Here is an 18,727-nt window from a genome sequence, read left to right as displayed (position 1 = left end):
GTTAGATAGATAGATAGATAGATAGATAGATAGATAGATAGATAGATAGATAGATAGATAGATAGATAGATTCAACTTTGTCATTGCATATGTCACAAGTACAAAGCAACTAAATGTAGTTTGCATCCATCCAGAAGTGCTTATTCAGAATATAAATATGTTAAAAATAGAAATAGAAATGTATATATATATACAGGATATGGGTTAATATACAGATTACGAATGTACTATACAGATGATTTACAGATAAATGTAATATACAGATTATTGAGGTAGTATAGGTTATTACAGTAATATACAGAGTATTAAATATATATATTATACAGTCAATATACTATGGTGGACATATGTGTGTATATATAAATATGATATATATATGTATATATGTATATTATATACAACGGGGAACTGGTAGTGATGTTTAAAGTGTTCGGTGGTGTTTAATATATCTGTTGGGGTTCAGACCAGTGTTACTGTTGAATTCAGGAGGCAGAGTTCAGGAGTGTGACAGCTTTTGGAAAAAAACTGTTCCGGTACCTGGTGGTCTTAGTCCTGAGGCTCCTGTAACGCCTCCCAGAGGGCATGAGGTTAAAAAGTTTGTGTGCTGGATGGCTGGGATCCTTGATTATTTTCCGAGCCCTTTTCATACACCGTTTCCTGTAGATGTCTTCTATGCCAGGAAGTGGTGCTCCAATGATGCGCTGGGCGACTTTCACCACCCTTTGCAGCGCCTTCCGGTCTGTGGCAGAGCAGCACCCGTACCATACTGTGATGCAGTTGGTCAGGATGCTCTCAATGGTGCAGCGGTAAAAGTTCACCAGGATGTCTGAGGCCAGGTGGTTCTTTTTCAAAGTCCTCAGAAAAAAGAGGCGCTGGTGGGCTTTTTTAACCAGCTTGGAGCAGCTGGTCATCCAAGTGAGATCCTCGGAGATGTGGACGTCAAGGAACTTGAAGCTGTTCACACGCTCTACAGCCATCCCCTTGATGTGGATGGGTGGATGTGGGTCAGCATTCCTTCTGAAGTCCACTATGAGCTCTTTGGTTTTCTCAGTGTTCAGCTTGAGGTTGTTGGTGTCGCACCACTCAGCCAGACGATCCACCTCCTCCCTGGTGTCATCTGCAAACTTAATGATGACGTTGGAAGCATCGACAGGTTTGCAGTCATAGGTGAAGAGGGAGTACAGGAAGGGGCTCAACACACAGCCTTGTGGTACACCAGTGTTTATGATGATGGTGGATGAACAGTGGTTGTCCAACCGGACATGTTGGGGTCGGTTGATTAGGAAGTCCAGTAGCCAGTTGCAGGTGTGGGAACTGATGCCTAAGTCTGAGTTTTGTGAGGAGTTTTGAAGGGATGACTGTGTTGAAAGCTGAACTAAAGTCTAAGAACAGCATTCTGACGAAGGTGTTTTTATTGTCCAGGTGTGAGAGGACAGAATGCAGTGCTATGGAGACTGCATCCTCTGTGCTTCTGTTCTGATGGTATGCAAATTGGTGGGGGTCTAGTGTGAGTGGTAGACAAGACTTGAGGTGTGCTAGGACCAGCCGCTCGAAGCACTTGGTGATGATGGGGGTGAGGGCTACCGGGCGGTAGTCATTGAGTCTTGTTGGGTTGGAGGTTTTGGGTATCGGGACGATGGAGGTGGTTTTGAAGCAGTTCGGTACCACAGCATGAGCTAAGGACAGGTTGAATATATCCGTCAGCACTCCTGCCAGCTCTCCAGAACACGCTCTGAGAACACGTCCAGGGATGCCATCAGGACCCGCAGCCTTGTGTACTTTAATCCTGCCCAGCGCCGCTCCTACATCGGTGGGAAAAAGAGTGAGGGGTTGGTGATCTGCAGACACATATGCCCTGGTTGAAGGTGTTGTTGTATTCCCTCTCTCAAAGCGAGCATAGAAATTGTTAAGCTCGTCAAGGAAAGGGACATCAGAGGAGGGAGGGGAGGTGTTGATGGTCCGGTAATCAGTGATTGTCTGAAGACCTTGCCACATACGTCGGGGGTCAGAGTTGGAGAAGTGTTCTTCTACCTTTTCCTTGTATTGTTGTTTGGCCTTTTTGATGCCCCTCTTTAGCTCAGCCCTGGCTATACTGTAGGCCTGTGCATCCCCTGACCTGAAGGCGATGTTGCGGGCCTTCAGCCGGAGACGAACATCCCTGTTCATCCAGGGCTTTTGGTTGGGGTACATGGTGATCTGTTTCTGGGTGGTGACACTGTCTATAGTGGTGGAGATGTGGTCCAGTACAGATGAGGCGTACTGATCCAAGTCTGTATGAGTGAATGTATTCCAATCGGTGTTCCTGAATCGGTCCTGAAGCACGGCATCTGTCCCCTCTGGCCAAACTTTAATTGTCCTCACAGTGGGTTTCACACGTTGGATGAGTGGTGAATACCGAGGTGTGAGGAAAATGGAGAGATGGTCAGATTGTCCAATGTGGGGGAGGGGTGTCGCTTTGTATGCTCCAGCCAGGTTGGAATAAACATGATCCAAAGTTTTGTCCCCTCTGGTGTGGCAGGAGACATGTTGGTGGAATCTGGGGAGAACTGTTTTTAAGTTGGAGTGGTTGAAGTCTCCAGCAACAATAAAAGCAGCCTCGGGATATTTTGTTTGATGTTTACTAATGGCTGAATAAAGTTCTTTCATAGCCAGCTTAGCATTAGCATCCGGGGGGACATAAACAGCAATGAGGATGATTGAAGTGAGTTCTCTTGGGAGATAATAAGGTCTACATTTGACCATAATAAACTCCGCATTCGGTGAGCAATGTCTCTCGGTAGTAGCAGAGTCCGTGCACCAAGCTTTATTTATATAAATGCACAAACCTCCACCTCTGGTCTTCCCGGAGTCATCTGCTGTCCTGTCGGCTCGGTGTACACGCCGTCCTGCTAACTCAATAGCGTTGTCTGGGCAGCTGTTGTTTAACCATGTTTCGGTGAAAAACATGGCGTTTGAGTATATACTAGTTATACTTTAGACTTAAAGTATACTTTAGACTTATACGTAGTTATACTTTAGACTTGGTGTTATCGTTTGGTATTAACATATCCAGTTTAGCAATACTTCCTCAGAGCAAGGCCATTTCTGACCACAGCCTAATAACGTACGACAGGGCTATTCAACTGGCGGCCCGAGGGCCAGAGCCGGCCCTTTAATGAATTTGTACCGGCCCGCGGCCCATCTCCCCATAAATAATAATAAATATTTGATAAACTGCCGTAAAAATAAATGAAATTTTATTTGCAACATTTTACGACACTTGTGTGGCGCTTTACGACACGTTGTGTCTCTATGCGGCACGAGTGTTACGTTGACCCCCATATACTCCAACACTAGAAATCTAGCACTAGGACCCTGAAGCGGTTATTTTCTGCATTAGCGCTAGATTCGGCAAAGTTCACATCGCGCCAGAACAACTGAACAACACACACTTATAATAATTTAATGCCTCCCCTCATAAAATTCCAGACATTTAAAGACATTTTTAGGCCTTGAATATGGAAAACTAAATTTAAGACATTTTAAGGACCCGCGGGTACCCTGGGCCCACAGCACCACAACAGGCTTTGAATTCTTCCTTGCTGTAGATGAGACTAAGCTCTGTTTTCAGCTTACCTTGATTAAGCACTGGATAGGCTTTTAAGGTGTTGCTCAGTGCATCTTCAGGAAATGCGGTGTTGTATTGTTCAAACCTGTCCCCCTGCAGGAGTGTGGCACTAACAAGGTGGTTTGTGAAGGAAAAGCGCTCCTTGGTGTGTCCCAGTATGATATCACAGACCTTCAGAGAGAAGTATAAACATGAAAATTATGAAGTGTTTTTATTAATAAACTACCTAACCTTTACATAACCTTTGCTGATCCAAAACAAAATGTGTTACAGCTTTTTGTTTGGGACAGTGTTATACAAATTCAGGAGCCAAAATGTTGAATTTGAGAATTTCAACATGAGAATTTGTTTTATTCTGCTGTACTCATAAACTGCAGTACTTGAATAATACATTACATTAAGCAGACATTTTTATGCAAAGCGACAATGAGGGTACATAAGGTCACACAGGTTGATATGTACATAGGTACATAGGGTAAATAAGGGTCCATGCAGTAGAAGATATAATAAAATAGCACTGCTAAATGCCGTAAATGTAAATGTAAAATATCTTGCAGGCAAACATTCAACATACGTTGATCATTCATATAAAAAATTAAACAAATCTAATTCTATATATAACTATAAATATCAAAGCACAAATTCATATTAGATTAAAATAAGACTACTATAAACCTGTGTAACATGGACTGTGATTTCCGCAACAACTCACCTCTTCAGCAATCCTTTCATGGTCTTCTACATTGAGTGTCCGGCGCCTCTTTGTGACGGGCAGGTGTGAGCAACAAAAAGGAAGCGATCACGCCAAGTCTCAGGGAAAAAGGGTGGTTTAATATAAAGTGTGCAAACCTAAAACCCGTGCAATAGATCCAAATCAAGGATATAATGACCAGCGGTCAACTGGTACAAAGACAAGGCATATATAGACAGACAAACGACCATCAGGTGGGAACGGATCACGGGCTCCGCCCACCTGAGGGGCGTACACGACGTCACAAGACAACAACAACACAGCCGCTGTGGACAGAGGCGGCCGGTAGGGGGCCGCCTCACCGTGACAGACCCCCCCACCAAGCCGCACTCCCCTCCACTGGGTGTGTGGCACACAGCGGCTGCACAACAACACGAAGGGGCAGGAAGGCAAGGACAGGCAGGGACACCTCCTGCAGTCCACGAGCTGAAACACAAAACACATAACATTAGTCAGCTCACCTCCCTGGGCGGGACCCTGGACCGACTGGGCCGTCAACAAGACAAAACCACGCCCCGGTCGGTCACAGGGCCCTCACGCCCTAACCGGCCTTAAGCCGCATAGCCCCACAGGTGCGAGGACGGCGGGCCTCGGCTCCTTGTCCGTCCGGGGTGTATGTGTGTGCAGGTTACCTCCCTGGGGCGTGGCTACGTCACCTCCAGGACCCCGTGGAAGGGTCTCCGTCCTGTGCAGGAGCTCTTCAGACCGGAGCCCCATGGTCCCCAAACATCCGGGGGCCCCAGCCCTCTAGGGAGGGGCTCTTTCCGACCGGGCTCCGGTCACCCCACAACATAAGGGGGCTCCTGCCAGCTGGAGACCTCCACAAGGCCCAGGAACGCCACGATCCACCGCCAGGGAGAAGCACCTGCACACAAAACACAAAATGCACACACACACCCACACACACCAACACAAAACATAGACGCGCACTGCCCTGATCCCCCTTACAATGGGGGAGGGGTCTCCGTCTTAGCAGGGGACCTCCACCTGCTCAGGAGAACCCCCCACGTTCCTGGTCAGGGCCTCCCTCAGGAGCGACGCCCTCCGTGCCACACCCCATGGCACGGGACCACAGCCGGTCCTCCCCCAAACACACATTTAAGGGGAGGAGCATGCGTGGGATTACATGTAACAGTTGACAACACGCTAGGACAACACACACGCAAATACTAGACAAACAAAACTGTGCACAAACAACGAACGGAACGGGATCCATACGTGCACGCTCGTTAGACACTGACGCGCCGCTCGGGTTCGCAGTCGCTCCCCCCACATTAAACACAAGACGACGGGGGAGCGAGGCGACGGTGATGAGCGGTACCCGCGTCACACATAAAACATTTAACACTAACACAAACGAGCGACGCACACTGACCAACGTTACCATTCATACGTACACAGACACCACACAAGACGAAGAGCATACCCAGGGAGACTGCCCTGGTCCTCGCCGTGCCACACACACAACACGGGCACGGCGGAGCTCTTCAAACAAACAGACAACAAACACGAAGAGTTTTCCCAGGGCAGACAGCCCTGGTCCTCGCCGTGCACACACAACACAAAAGCACGGCGGAACTCTTCACAAAACACCACGCAGACAAACACTTACCACGAGACATGACCACGAACGAAGGAGAAAGAAAAAGAGACTCGGCGGCTTCCGAAGGGTGGCTGGTCATTCTGTGACGGGCAGGTGTGAGCAACAAAAAGGAAGCGATCACGCCAAGTCTCAGGGAAAAAGGGTGGTTTAATATAAAGTGTGCAAACCTAAAACCCGTGCAATAGATCCAAATCAAGGATATAATGACCAGCGGTCAACTGGTACAAAGACAAGGCATATATAGACAGACAAACGACCATCAGGTGGGAACGGATCACGGGCTCCGCCCACCTGAGGGGCGTACACGACGTCACAAGACAACAACAACACAGCCGCTGTGGACAGAGGCGGCCGGTAGGGGGCCGCCTCACCGTGACACTCTTTACTGGCTGACTGCTATCTACACTGCTTTGTCCAACCATGGAGTGGAGAGAAGTTCTACCAAGGAGAAAGAATGTACAGTATATTATTAAGTATATTATTATTATCATTATTAATAATAATACTAACAGAGTCTGTCATTATTATTATTATTATTAATACATGAAGAAAACTCACAAGTATTACCTGATGTTTTGAATGTCCTGCTGGAACTGCTGGATGCTCTCCTGGATATAGAGTGAATCTCTGACCTTCTGGAGCTTGGCATAGAGGAGGTCCACATGAGGCATGATATGGTGGAAAAGTTGCAGAAAGAACTTAAAATCCTGGTCCTCCAGTAGCATGGCAAATGCACCTGCCTCTCTGACGGTAATGGGGTCAGAGTCACCAGAGTCTCGTATGCTTTCAAAACAGCGGATGAGGTCCTCTCTGTACTCAAACACAGTATCAATGGCACGGCTGTGAAAGTTCCATCTGATATTGCTGGATGCTGGTAGTCTGTGGGCTACAACTTTATCAAGAATGCTTGTGTGCTTGTGCGATCTGGAAAAAAAGCTGGCAAATCCACCAAGGTTGGAAAAGAAAATTCTCACTTTGGTTATGTGAGAAGTAGCCTGTTGCATTATTAGATTGAGTTGATGAGCATAGCAGTGGATGTAGTGAGCATGTGTGTACACATCTTGTATCTTCTTCTGAACGCCTGCAGTGGCACCTCGCATCACGCTGGCTGCAAGACGTTCTTTTAGGGATGTAGCAATGGAATCAGCAGTAGCTGACTGCAGAGGGATAAACTCAAAAAAACTTTCCTGCACAGTGTTTTTAGCATCAATATAGCGTAGTACCAGCACAAGTTGGCACTGCGTGGCAATATCCACGGTCTCATCCGCCTGGATTGAAAGAAAATCACTGCTCTGGGCTTCTTTGATTATACAGGACTGTCTCAGAAAATTAGAATATTGTGATAAAGTGCTTTATTTTCCGTAATGCAATAAAAAAAAAAGAAATGTCATACATTGTGGATACATTACAAATCAACTGAAATATTGCAAGCCTTTAATTGTTTTAATATAGCTGATTATGGCGTACAGCTTAAGAAAACTCAAAAATCCTATCTCAAAATATTAGAATATCTTGAAAAAGTATCCTAGTAGGCTATTCAACTAATCACTTGAATCGTCTAATTAACTCGAAACACCTGCAAGTGTTTCCTGAGCCTTGAAAAACACTCAGCTTGGTTCAGTAAACTAAATCTCAAGTATGGGGAAGACTGCTGATCTGACTGCTGTCCAGAGGACCATCATTGACACCCTCCATTAGGAGGGTAAGAAACAAAAAGAAATTTCTCAAAGAGCAGGCTGTTCACAGAGTGCAGTTTCAAAGCACATTCACAAAAAGTCTGTTGGAAGGGGGAAATGTGGCAGGAAACGCTGCACAACCAAGAGGGATGACCGCAGCCTTAACAACATTGTGAAGAAGAGCCGCTTCCAGAATTTGGGGGAGCTTCAAAGACAGTGGACTGAAGCTGGAGTCCAGGTATCAAAAGCCACTGTTCACAGACGTGTCCGGGAAATGGGCTACAATAGGCGTATTCCCATGGTCAAGCCACTTCTGAACTCAAGACAACGGAAGAAGCGTCTGACTTGGGCTATGGAAAAGAAGCACTGGACAGTTGCAGAGGGGTCCAAAGTCCTCTTTTCAGACGAAAGCAAGTTTTGTATGTCATTTGGTAGTCAAGGCGCCAGAGTCTGGAGAAAGGCTGGAGAGGAGCAAAATCCAAGTTGCTTGAAATCCAGTGTGAAGTTCCCACAGTCAGCGATGGTTTGGGGAGCCATGTCAGCTGCTGGTGTTGGTCCACTGTGTTTTATCAAGTCCAGAGTAAATGCAGTTGTGTACCAAGAGATTTTAGAGCACTACATGCTTCTATCTGCTGAAAAGCTCTATGGAGATGATGCTTTCATTTTCCAGCATGATCTGGCACCTGCCCACAGTGCCAAAACCACCAGTAACTGGTGTACTGACTTTTGAGTTTTCTTAAGCTGTACGCCATAATCAGCTATATTAAAACAATTAAAGGCTTGCAATATTTCAGTTGATTTGTAATGTATCCACAATGTATGACATTTCATTTTTTTTATTGCATTACGGAAAATAAAGCACTTTATCACAATATTCTAATTTTCTGAGACAGTCCTGTATGTTCCTCAGAACAGACAGCATACAGTCCAGTAGCTCATTCTGCAGTTTTAGAAGTTCCCTTAAACACAGTAGCATGCTCAAGGTGTTCTTTGAGCACTCCATCAAGGGAAGCAACAAAATCTACCAACCCACGAAAAATCCCATCATGGCCATGCAAGGCCAGCTCAAAGGCTCCACAAAATTTAACACAGTCTATTATCCTGGAGAGAATGTGACGGTTTTTGGTCACCTCTTCGTTGTGCCGTCTGACAGCAATCCTGTACTCTTCGTCCAGCTGCTGTGCGATGCCACGTTTGCCGAAAAAACTCAGCTTCATCGCATTGTCTAGGTGGCTGCGGGTGTTTTCGTGCCGTTTGCATTTTTCTGAAAGATGTTTTAAGTCTCGTACCCCGGTCAATGTCCACAGTGTTTCCGTGCCAGGACTTTGAAAAAGTAAACATGGGAAGCAGTAAAAGGCGTCGCTCACATCGCACCCAGCGAGCCAGCTCCGTTTGTCATAGGCAGAGCTGGAAAAGGCTCGCGTGTACGCGCGTCCTCGGTCCCTCGCCTTCTGTTCAAAAATCGTGTAATGTGAACCGCGTCGCCGATTAGTCATGTAGTGTGAACGCCACAACAACTGAAAGACTCGCGATTACAGCACGACCAGTCGTGTAGTGCGGACGGCACAAAAACCTGACGACTGAAAAGTCGTGTAGTGTGAACCAGGCTTTACCTGCAGTTAAAGTCTGTGTTTTTGTCAAAGCTTCTTTATGGCGTCTGCCACCCGCGACGACAAATTTGCAGCCTTTCTTGCAAATTATGCAGATGTCAGGAAGAACGGGGCCAGAGCTTGAGATGGGCAGGCTTGATCTGGACCGAAGTTTCCTGGTCGGAGTAGTCCCAATAGTTTGGGGGTCCTGTTGGTCATCTCCCCTCTCTCAGGCATGAAAATGGGTCAGGGGTTAAAAAGGGGCATGTGACGTCATTGGGATACGGCGACGGGGCGTTGACATGTGACATCATGGGGATACGGCGACAGGGGGGTGGCTGCTCGTGTACGGGGGTACAGCGACAGGTGATGCCAAATATTACGGAGCCGGTAAGGTGACATCATGTAAAAAATATAATAACGCGTGGCCACGACTTACTAACGCGTGCGAACGAGATAATTAAGTATTACTTTATATAAAGCCAGATTTACCTTCCTTGGGCAGTCAGTTCGCGAACATCCCTGGGATCTGCTTGCTTTGCTGTGAAAAAATAAACTTTGTTGCCTCGTGTGAAAGGCAACATTAGTGTCTCGTTTCCACGCATTAGTAAGTCGTGGCCACGCGTTATTATTTTTTTACATGATGTCACCTTACGGGCTCCGTAAAATATAGTGAAATCCATTAAAAAAAATTTTTTTGACTGTCTTGGATTCAATGTATGGAGCCAGATCGTAAACGCGAGAAGCCGCTTTCGCCATTCCAGATGGCTCAGTCGAAACCATTACGTCTTAATGAACCAATAAATACAACAGCGGCGAAAATTAGTGTAAAAATACCAGGTTCACGTGTTTTTATTTTCTAACATGGGCTAAAGCACAGGGTAGACTCAAATGACAAGAGTTTACAACTTCATCTTCAACCTTTTCAGCCCTGGCGCGAATGTGATCCTCACCCGTCCCTGGATTCACCAGTTACAACTACAGACACTAGAAAAAATTTTGTTTTGTATTGTTTCTTATTTTATGTCACCGTTAACTACACGGGGTTGACGCGAACTTAATGGCTTATCTATCTACCTATTTATCACAAGAGCTTGTGTAGCTCTGACAGTGTTCAACGCTGTAGCGAACGGCAGTAACTTTGTTTTACCGCAAAATATGAAAACGATTGAAACCATTAATAACCCAATTAAATCCACTGGTAAATGTACGATCTGGTAAATGTAGTGGTAAATGTAGTGGTAAATGTACGATCTGGTAAATGTAGTGGTAAATGTACGCTCTTCTGACTTGTCCCCGGTGTAGCACTAGGTCCTGCTTCTCGTCCCGCTTAGTAGTAAATGAATAACATGAATGAAGAACGTTCGTATGATTGAAACGCTATTTGGCCTCTATCAGAGGCGGACGAAGTACTCAATTTCATTACTTGAGTCAAAGTACAGATACCACTGGTCAAATGCTACTCCGATACAAGTGAAAGTTGCATGTTCAAAATCTTACTTAAGTGTACTTACTTACTTACTGAAGTACTTGCTTTTAAAAATACTTAAGTATTAAAGTACACCTTCCGTCACATTTGTAAAAAAGTTATAGTTTAAAAGTATTATACATCCTACCAAATCCTCTTTGGGCATAATATTCATACAGTCTTTGATAATAATCCATAAGGCATATTCCAATGATGTACATCATTCAGGTAGTGGTAGCAGAAAAGTTTAACCTACACTTTAGTTTAAGGAACAAAAACATTTTCTAAAACCACAATTCACTGATTAGCCTAGCCTAACCTGTTTAAGCAAATTATGTTACCATATTAAAAGTCAATAATAAAATGACGGTTTTCTCTCTTTGCTAGTTAGGTATTCAGTCATCCAATACAACATTATGCTACAGTCAATATAAACAAAGACAAAGTAAAATTAGCAGTGTGGCATCTTGGTAGTCTAACCTTGCTACAACCTTTTGCAGTATGGCTAAAGCCCACCAACTCCATGCCACCCAACATGCTAACAAACTCTTTTCAAACTAGAAATCACAGCCACATTAGAATTATTGACATTAATTCTACACTGGCATTAGAATGGAAACATTATTTGACAAGATTCGATTAACCCACACGGTTTCCCTTATTGATGTTTCCGTAGTTTGAATTACTTGCCAATATAATGTTAACATTATTTATAGTGATCCTAGCAGACCTAGCAGTGGAGTGAGCAGGCAAAGTCATTTCACTAGCCTTACTGCAAAGCTCCTCTGACTACATAGTCACTTAACAAAACATTTAGGCTGCATACCGTAATATACTTCCTCAGGTGGGACGGTGAATTTTGGTATGCAGTGATATAGTTTGTTTTTGGCAAACAAAGCATGCATTTAAAACGATAGGAATGATTCATCCATTCAGAAAACTGGAACATTTTGTCGAGATACGGCCATGGGTGCAAAAGAGCATGCCAGGGTTGCCAGCTCTCACGCATTGAGCGTGAGACACACGCATTTGACCGTTTTCACACGCTCTCACGCCACAGTTCCGATATCTCACGCCGAAAAAAAATCTAGTTTATTTACCTCTGATCTATATCTATCAACCACCGGCGATCGCGATATAATACTTAATTTGTGTCCATTTTTCACCGCCCCGGTAACGTTCGCCACCCCCCCGATCAACAATTTACACTCGCCACCAAGTCCAGGTTCAAATCTCCCTCCAAGCGATCTTGAAAAGTTGGCAACCCTGGCATGCTCCATCACCGCCGTCTCCGCTCATGTTGCTGTTATTTAGGAAAAGAACGACTAGCGACACCTAACTTGATTTTACACCTCACAGACACATCCTTGATTGCTGATAGGCTGTCACCTGTGAAAATACTATCGGGGGAGGGGAGGAGAGTTGTGTGTGGAAGTAACGAGTAACGAGAGCTGGACAGAAATGTAGTGGAGTGATAAGTACTGTATTTGTTATTCAACTGTAGTGAAGTAAAAGTCATAAGTATTTTAAAAAAATCAACTTAAGTAAAGTACAAATACTCAAGAACTGTACTTAAGTACAGTACTTAAGTAAATGTACTTCAATACTGCCCACCTCTGGCCTCTATGATGGCTCTGGGCGGAAACTGCTGGCCACGGTGTCATTGAAATTGCCGATTTCGGAAGTGCTCTGTTTGCTTATTAAGTCAATATGATAATTAAAATATATACATATAATCTCCCGACCCCCCCCCCCAACAAAAAACTCATCGGATCTACACGATTCACGTAGGTCACCCTTTTCAACTTCAAAACGGCGAATTTCGCCGAAAGGTGACAGATTTTCATGCCTGCCTCTCTGTTTCTCGCACGAGACGCCGTTTAGTTCTTCCGATCTCTCGATGGTCAATAATCCTCCGTTACATGTGGGATGTAAACCCGCATCATTGGGAATTTCTTCAAATCCAGTTCAAGAGTATTTGAAACTTTCTGCTATGTCTCTGCACTCGCCCCTCAACTCTAGCCACTGCCGAAGACTATTTCGAAAAGTATTCCACCTTGTGCTGGTGAAATTCTGTATTTCCTCATGTTTAACAGACGATATATGCATGTAAAAAATCTTATGTTTCGAAGATTTCTTTTTTTGAACACTTTCGGACGAGATTTCCTCTTCTTCGGTACTGCTGGATGAACACGCTGCTACTACGACGTCTGCTTGTACTAGCTCAGCTGACATACCAGCGATCCGGTCCATTCTGATGACGTCTCAACCGTGGCACCTCTCAAGAGCCAAAGTGTTATTACGCCTACCGGGCACTAGTCCTTCAATTAAACGCTGCGAACAAAAAAAATACTGTATTTTGAGCCCCGAAACTTTTTTTTAAACCTCAACATAACTCGTTCTTTTTTATGAGCTGAAGCGTGTTTGGTTCGGATAGCGCGGAGCGGAATTTCTTTTCTGAAGGACTTTTCGATGTTCACCTTACGGCCTAAATATGTTAGAACTACAAATGAACATCTGTTGCCTTTGAAATAGGCAGTCACTTCTCAAAAGAACTACATGACTTTAATGCTTTGTATAAATAATTTTTACGTAAATTACATAAATAGTTTTTTTGCTGTGTTTTTAAATGTTAGTATAAGAGTAGCCGTTAGCAGGAATGAATGAGGTGAAGAATGACTGAGACTGTGAGTTAAATGCAGTGATTTCTTTTCGTGTCTCACTCAGACGACACGACACGACTGGACGACGCGAGTGAAAAGTGAAGCCTCCGTGAGTCAGCTGCCCTCTAGTGGCTGGCTGCAGTACAACTTTTAACCCCGCCCATTCCCATGTTAGTGAACGGGCCGGACGAGAAACTTAGAATTTTTATTACACGTAAAATAAGTTTTTTTTAGCAATTATATGTTGTCAATTCTATAACACCCCATTGCGTTAGTATCTCTCCCAGTGTTTTTCTGTACGATAAACAGATTTTATAGAAGTTATTAAGTGTTATTTAAAGGGGTGTGGCGATAAGGTGATTGACAGTGAATAGCTGCGTTGGTTGACATCTAATACCAGATGCTCAAACGTGAACGCGCTCAACAGCAAAACTCTATCCAAACTCTCGACCGCAAAACTATCGACAGCAGTATTAAAACCCTTTACCTTTGTTTATTTTGTAAAACGTCAAAAGTGTCTATACTGGTGAGCGTGTCCTAACGAATGTCGGGGCGGAGATACGGTCTCTGGCGGCGATACTGTCCTGCCTACCGGTTCTAATGCGCATGCTCTGGCTCCAATTTTCATCTACTGCACAAGCGCATCCAAGATGGCGGTGTCCGTGAGGCCATCTTGGTGGCTTCAAAAGTTCACAATGGTAGTTTTTTTTTTATTTATTTATTTTTTATTTATTGTGAGTTATTTTGCAAACAGCATCACAAAATATCCATATACAGTCAAGTCAAAATATACATACACGCCTCCATGTATAGAAACATGCAGAGGTATATAGTATATACGGTATACAGTATTTTGCAAATAACAAAGAAACATAACGGAACAAAAACAATATATACACTCTTACAAGAGGGTTGCGTGAGAAATAATTTTATATTTTTTGCATAGGTCAATAGTTTTAATAATTTTTTTGTTATACATTTTCAGATGTGCTAATGTTTTGAAATATAAATTCAGATTGTAACGAGTAGCCCCTCCCTGTGTCTGCCTTTTTTGTTTTTCCTTGGTTTTCCATGCCTTTCATTTAATTTGGGTTATTACTTTCACCTGTGTTGCATTTAATTCGGTGTCGTTCTTCTATTTAGTTCTCTCGCGTTTCTCCATTGTGGTCTGTTATTTCGTCTTGGCCATGAATGTACGTCTTTGTTCATGTAAGAATTACTGATGATAATCTGCTAAGAGTAACCTGATCCTAGTCACGCTCTTGTCTAGTTATATTTGATGGTTTTGTCAATTGGTCTTTTAGGTTTTGTCTCCTTGAAGTAATCGGTGTTTTTCGTGTCCTCTGTTTGAATTGGTTATGTGTATCGGAGTTGTTTGAGTCGCGGTGTTTTATGTGATTGAGAAGTCTTCAGTTAACTCTCGTCTTGTTGTTCTTGTTTAAAGAGTAACTGTTTGTAATTGTTGTAAATATACGTGTTCTGTGTGATTCCTATGTTTTAGTAATCGTGTTGAGTGTTCTTTTGATAGTTGTCTTGCCTGATGCACTTGATCAGATTGATTCAGTTATGTAGCCGTATTCTTTGTGCCTGTGTCTAGTGTATTGTTCAATTGGTGTCCGTTTGTATTAGAATTGTTATGATGTTGTACCTGTGTATATTTTGATTGAGTTTTGCGTGCGTGTGATTTCTAGGATTGTGTTTGTTGCTGTATATTGGGTTAATCATGCCTCGTCGATCCCGGAAGGGTTCGTCAAGTGTTCGTGTGGGTTATTCGTCTCTCTCCGTTGTTACGGAGAGTTTAACCCCTTGTGTACTGAATAAAAGTAAGCTCTCTTCGCAAATATGTTCGCCCTCCGGTTTTTGCGAGTCTAAGATGTTACACAGATCTGTTCGCTTAAAAACCGAATATAAGGGTATTTTCTTTTAAACTTTCATTTTATGTATGTAGAATTTGGCTAGGATAACTAACAAATTGACAATATATTGCTCATTGCTGGAAAATTGTAAATAGCAATTTACTATTGTAAATAGGAAAAAAATAGCAATATGTCGTGCTCTCTAAGTACAACATCTTTATCAAAATATGTTTTCAGATCTGCCTGGAAATCTTTCCAAAACAGGGTCACATGCACACACTGAACAAATACGTGTTCAAGAGTTTCTACCATGTAGTTACAAAAAGAACATTTGTCTGTAATGTCAGGGATATATTTACAAATAACAGAGTTCACTGGATAATATTTATGTATAATTTTAATCTTGTTGGGCAACACATATTTATAAGGGAGAGCAAAAACAGAGTTCCATATACTGTCCTCCATTGTTTGTTCGGTCCACTTGTGTTTGGCTGCTGTTCCTGATCTGGGACTGAGATGCTTTCTGATGAAGGTGTTGTTGAATCTTTTGTCCAAGATGAAAATGCCCTGAACCGTGACGGCAAAGTTATTAAAGGTAACAGAGTCACACAGATCTGTACTGCATCGTGACAGAGATATGATGCCAGATGACAGAGCATTTATTACAATACTGTGCTCCTTATGGGAGATAGGAACACTGTATTTTTGTATAAAATCGTCATAAGAATATGGAAGCCCTTCAGAATCAAAAAGCTGTTTCACAAGTAGGATGTTGTTTCTGAACCAATTATCAAAAAATAATTATTTGTTTCTGTGTGTGATGTTGACGTTGTTCCATATAAAGTATTTGTGGGGAGAATAGTTGTGCTTGTAAAGGAGGGACCAGTACAGGAGAGCTTGTTTATGAAAGTTGGATAATTTGATTGGCAGTTTACCAACAGCAAAAGGGCACATCAATAAAAAATTAAGACCACCGACTCTTTTAAATAAGAGATTTGGAATCATGTTCCACATATTATCTGGTTGTTTCAGGAATCTTTTGATCGAATTTATTTTAATAATTTGGTTAAATGAGGAGAAATCTAAGACATTAAGACCTCCCTCTGCTAACGACAGAGACATAATTTTTTTCTTAACCTTGTGTGGCTTATTCCTCCAAATGAAATTAAAAAGAATTCTGTCCAGACAGGATGTCTTATGTTTCGAGACTTCAAGAGAAGAGAAGACATACGATGCCCTCGATAGGCCTTCTGCTTTGCTTAGTAATAATCTACCATAGAGACATAAATCTCTGGACAACCAGGAGTTAAATTTTCTTTGAATGGATGAGATAACTGGATCTACGTTATCTGTCATTAATTTCTTATCATCCAGTGAGATTGTGATTCCCAGATATCTGACTGTATGTCTGATTGGGATATGGCATACTTCTGTATCAGTGATGTTATTTAGAGCAAGAATGTCACACTTGCTTAAGTTAAGGTGTAAGCCAGATATTCCAGAAAACTCTCTAATGATGGATAATGCTGGGAGGACTTCACTTTTGCTTTCTAAGAATATGGTAGTATCATCAGCTAGCTGTGATATCTTTATTTGTCTACCATCAAGGCTAATGCCCTTAAAATGATGCTGGGTTATTAAGAGGTTCAGGACTTGGCCTACCAGTAAAAAAAGGTAAGGTGAGATGGGACAGCCCTGACGAATTCCTCTCTTAATCTCAAATCTGGGTGAGGTCCCATAGGGCAGTTTCACTGAACTATTGTTTCCTTTGTATAAGGTTTTGATTGCCTTTATGAAAAAGTAATCAAATTTGAAAAAAGCCAGTGTGTCAAAAATAAAATTATGGAAAACTGTGTCAAATGCCTTTTGAAAATCCCAGTGGGCTGCCATTAATAAGTTCTCTGTAGTTAACCAAATCCAGAACCAGACGAATATTATTAGAGATATGATGTTTACTCATAAATCCACATTGAGATTCATGAATTATTTCATTTAGGCCTGTTTTTAGACGCTTGGCTAGTAAGGAGTCCATAATTTTATAATCGCTGTTGAGAAGTGTTATTGGCCTCCAGTTATCAATAAGTGGAGGATCTTTATTAGTTTTGGGGATTAGAGTAAGAAGTCCTTGCTTCAATGATGGGGGCAGTTCTTCTTTGGAGAGGGCTTCATTAAATACAGCCAGTAAAAATTTAGCAGATTGGTTGGCAAATGTTTTATAAAATTCAGCAGAGAGCCCATCATTACCCGGTGATTTATTATTTTTAAGACTTTTTATGTTTGCCAATACTTCGTCTAAGGTGATCTCTTTAGAGCATTCTCTGTTGAAGTGAGCACTTATTGTTTTGACATTTTTAATTGAATTCAGAATATTAGAGCTGTCAAGGCAATTAGTAGGGAAATAGAGATTGGCATAATATTCAGATATATATTTAGCTATAGTATTACTGTCTTCGCAGATTATGTCTCCAATTTTTTATTTTGTTATATTTATTTCCGAATTTCTCTTTTCTAAATTAAAAAAGTACCTGCTGTTTCTCTCACCTTCCTCTAACCATTTATGCCAAGAGCGCACAAATGCTCCTCGAGCTCTTTCTACATAGATTTCATCTAGTTTGTGACGCTCTGGGCTGGACGAAGGACGAGACACGAAATCCTTGTCTTTCAGACGTCACTTTTATTACAGCGCTTTAATGCGCACGGAAAACAGAGATATTGCGCAATAGTGCACGTAGAACATTCACATTCACACAGCAACGTGTAAACCTTAGACAACGACGAGCACAGGACACTGCGCGAGCGCACATTAAATAGACAAACCACATTAGCCCCATGTGATTACGAGACGATTCACAGGTGATACACATTATCACACGACATAGCCTTCACCCCAGAGTTCCACAGACGCAGACAAAGCACGTGGACCACGTATACACATGCCCAAAGGGGAGGGGCCGGGGTCCTCAACGTGACAGACGCCCCCTCCAAAGGCACTACCCGTCCCGGGGTGCCAACAGGACCGAGTGCCCCGAACCCACGACGATGGGCGGATCAAACGCGCTCAGTCCTGCGTCTGGGAGGTGACTGCCCTTGGCAAAGCGTCCGTCACAAATCGCCTAGCACACCCTCCCTGGGAAGACCGGGGAAAACACGTTAGACACATTTAACGGAACGGACACAAACACACAAACAGGAACACTTACACACAGAGGAACAAACGGGAAAAAGGGATTTGGTACACACACGGGAAGACACACGAAAACTGGGACGGACACACATGACAGTGGCGCCAGGCTGCGCGCCAGGAGGAGGGCAATTAGGGGAGAGAGACCGGGAGCTACTGGTGCTGCAGGCGCTACGGTGGGCGGTGCTCCTCCTGCCCTTGCTGCAAACCCTCCACCCTGCGCAGCGGCTGGCGGACACGCCAGGTGCAGCGCGGTTGGCCGACGCGCCAGGTGCAGCGCGGTTGGCCGATGCGCCAGGTGCAGCGTGGCTGGTTCCACCCCTCGATGGGCCG

The 18,727-nt window shown here is 43.4% G+C and overlaps 1 protein-coding gene across 1 annotated transcript; it reads right to left on the bottom strand.

Annotated features, from left to right (window-relative positions):
- Positions 1-1,161: 1,161 nt before the first annotated feature.
- On the bottom strand, positions 1,162-4,371 carry LOC143482213 (uncharacterized). Its single transcript, XM_076980514.1, has 3 exons — positions 4,320-4,371; positions 3,616-3,778; positions 1,162-2,914 (listed from the first exon to the last, which is right to left on the bottom strand). The coding sequence occupies exon 3, from the start codon at positions 2,740-2,742 to the stop codon at positions 1,162-1,164; it is 1,581 nt and encodes a 526-aa protein (XP_076836629.1). The 5' UTR covers positions 2,743-2,914; positions 3,616-3,778; positions 4,320-4,371.
- Positions 4,372-18,727: the final 14,356 nt, after the last annotated feature.

This window comes from Brachyhypopomus gauderio, chromosome 18 (assembly GCF_052324685.1).
Source record: "Brachyhypopomus gauderio isolate BG-103 chromosome 18, BGAUD_0.2, whole genome shotgun sequence".
Classification (NCBI taxonomy): Eukaryota; Metazoa; Chordata; class Actinopteri; order Gymnotiformes; family Hypopomidae; genus Brachyhypopomus; species Brachyhypopomus gauderio.
Note: the sequence above shows the minus strand (reverse complement) of the source record. Positions and strands in the feature narration are given on the sequence as shown.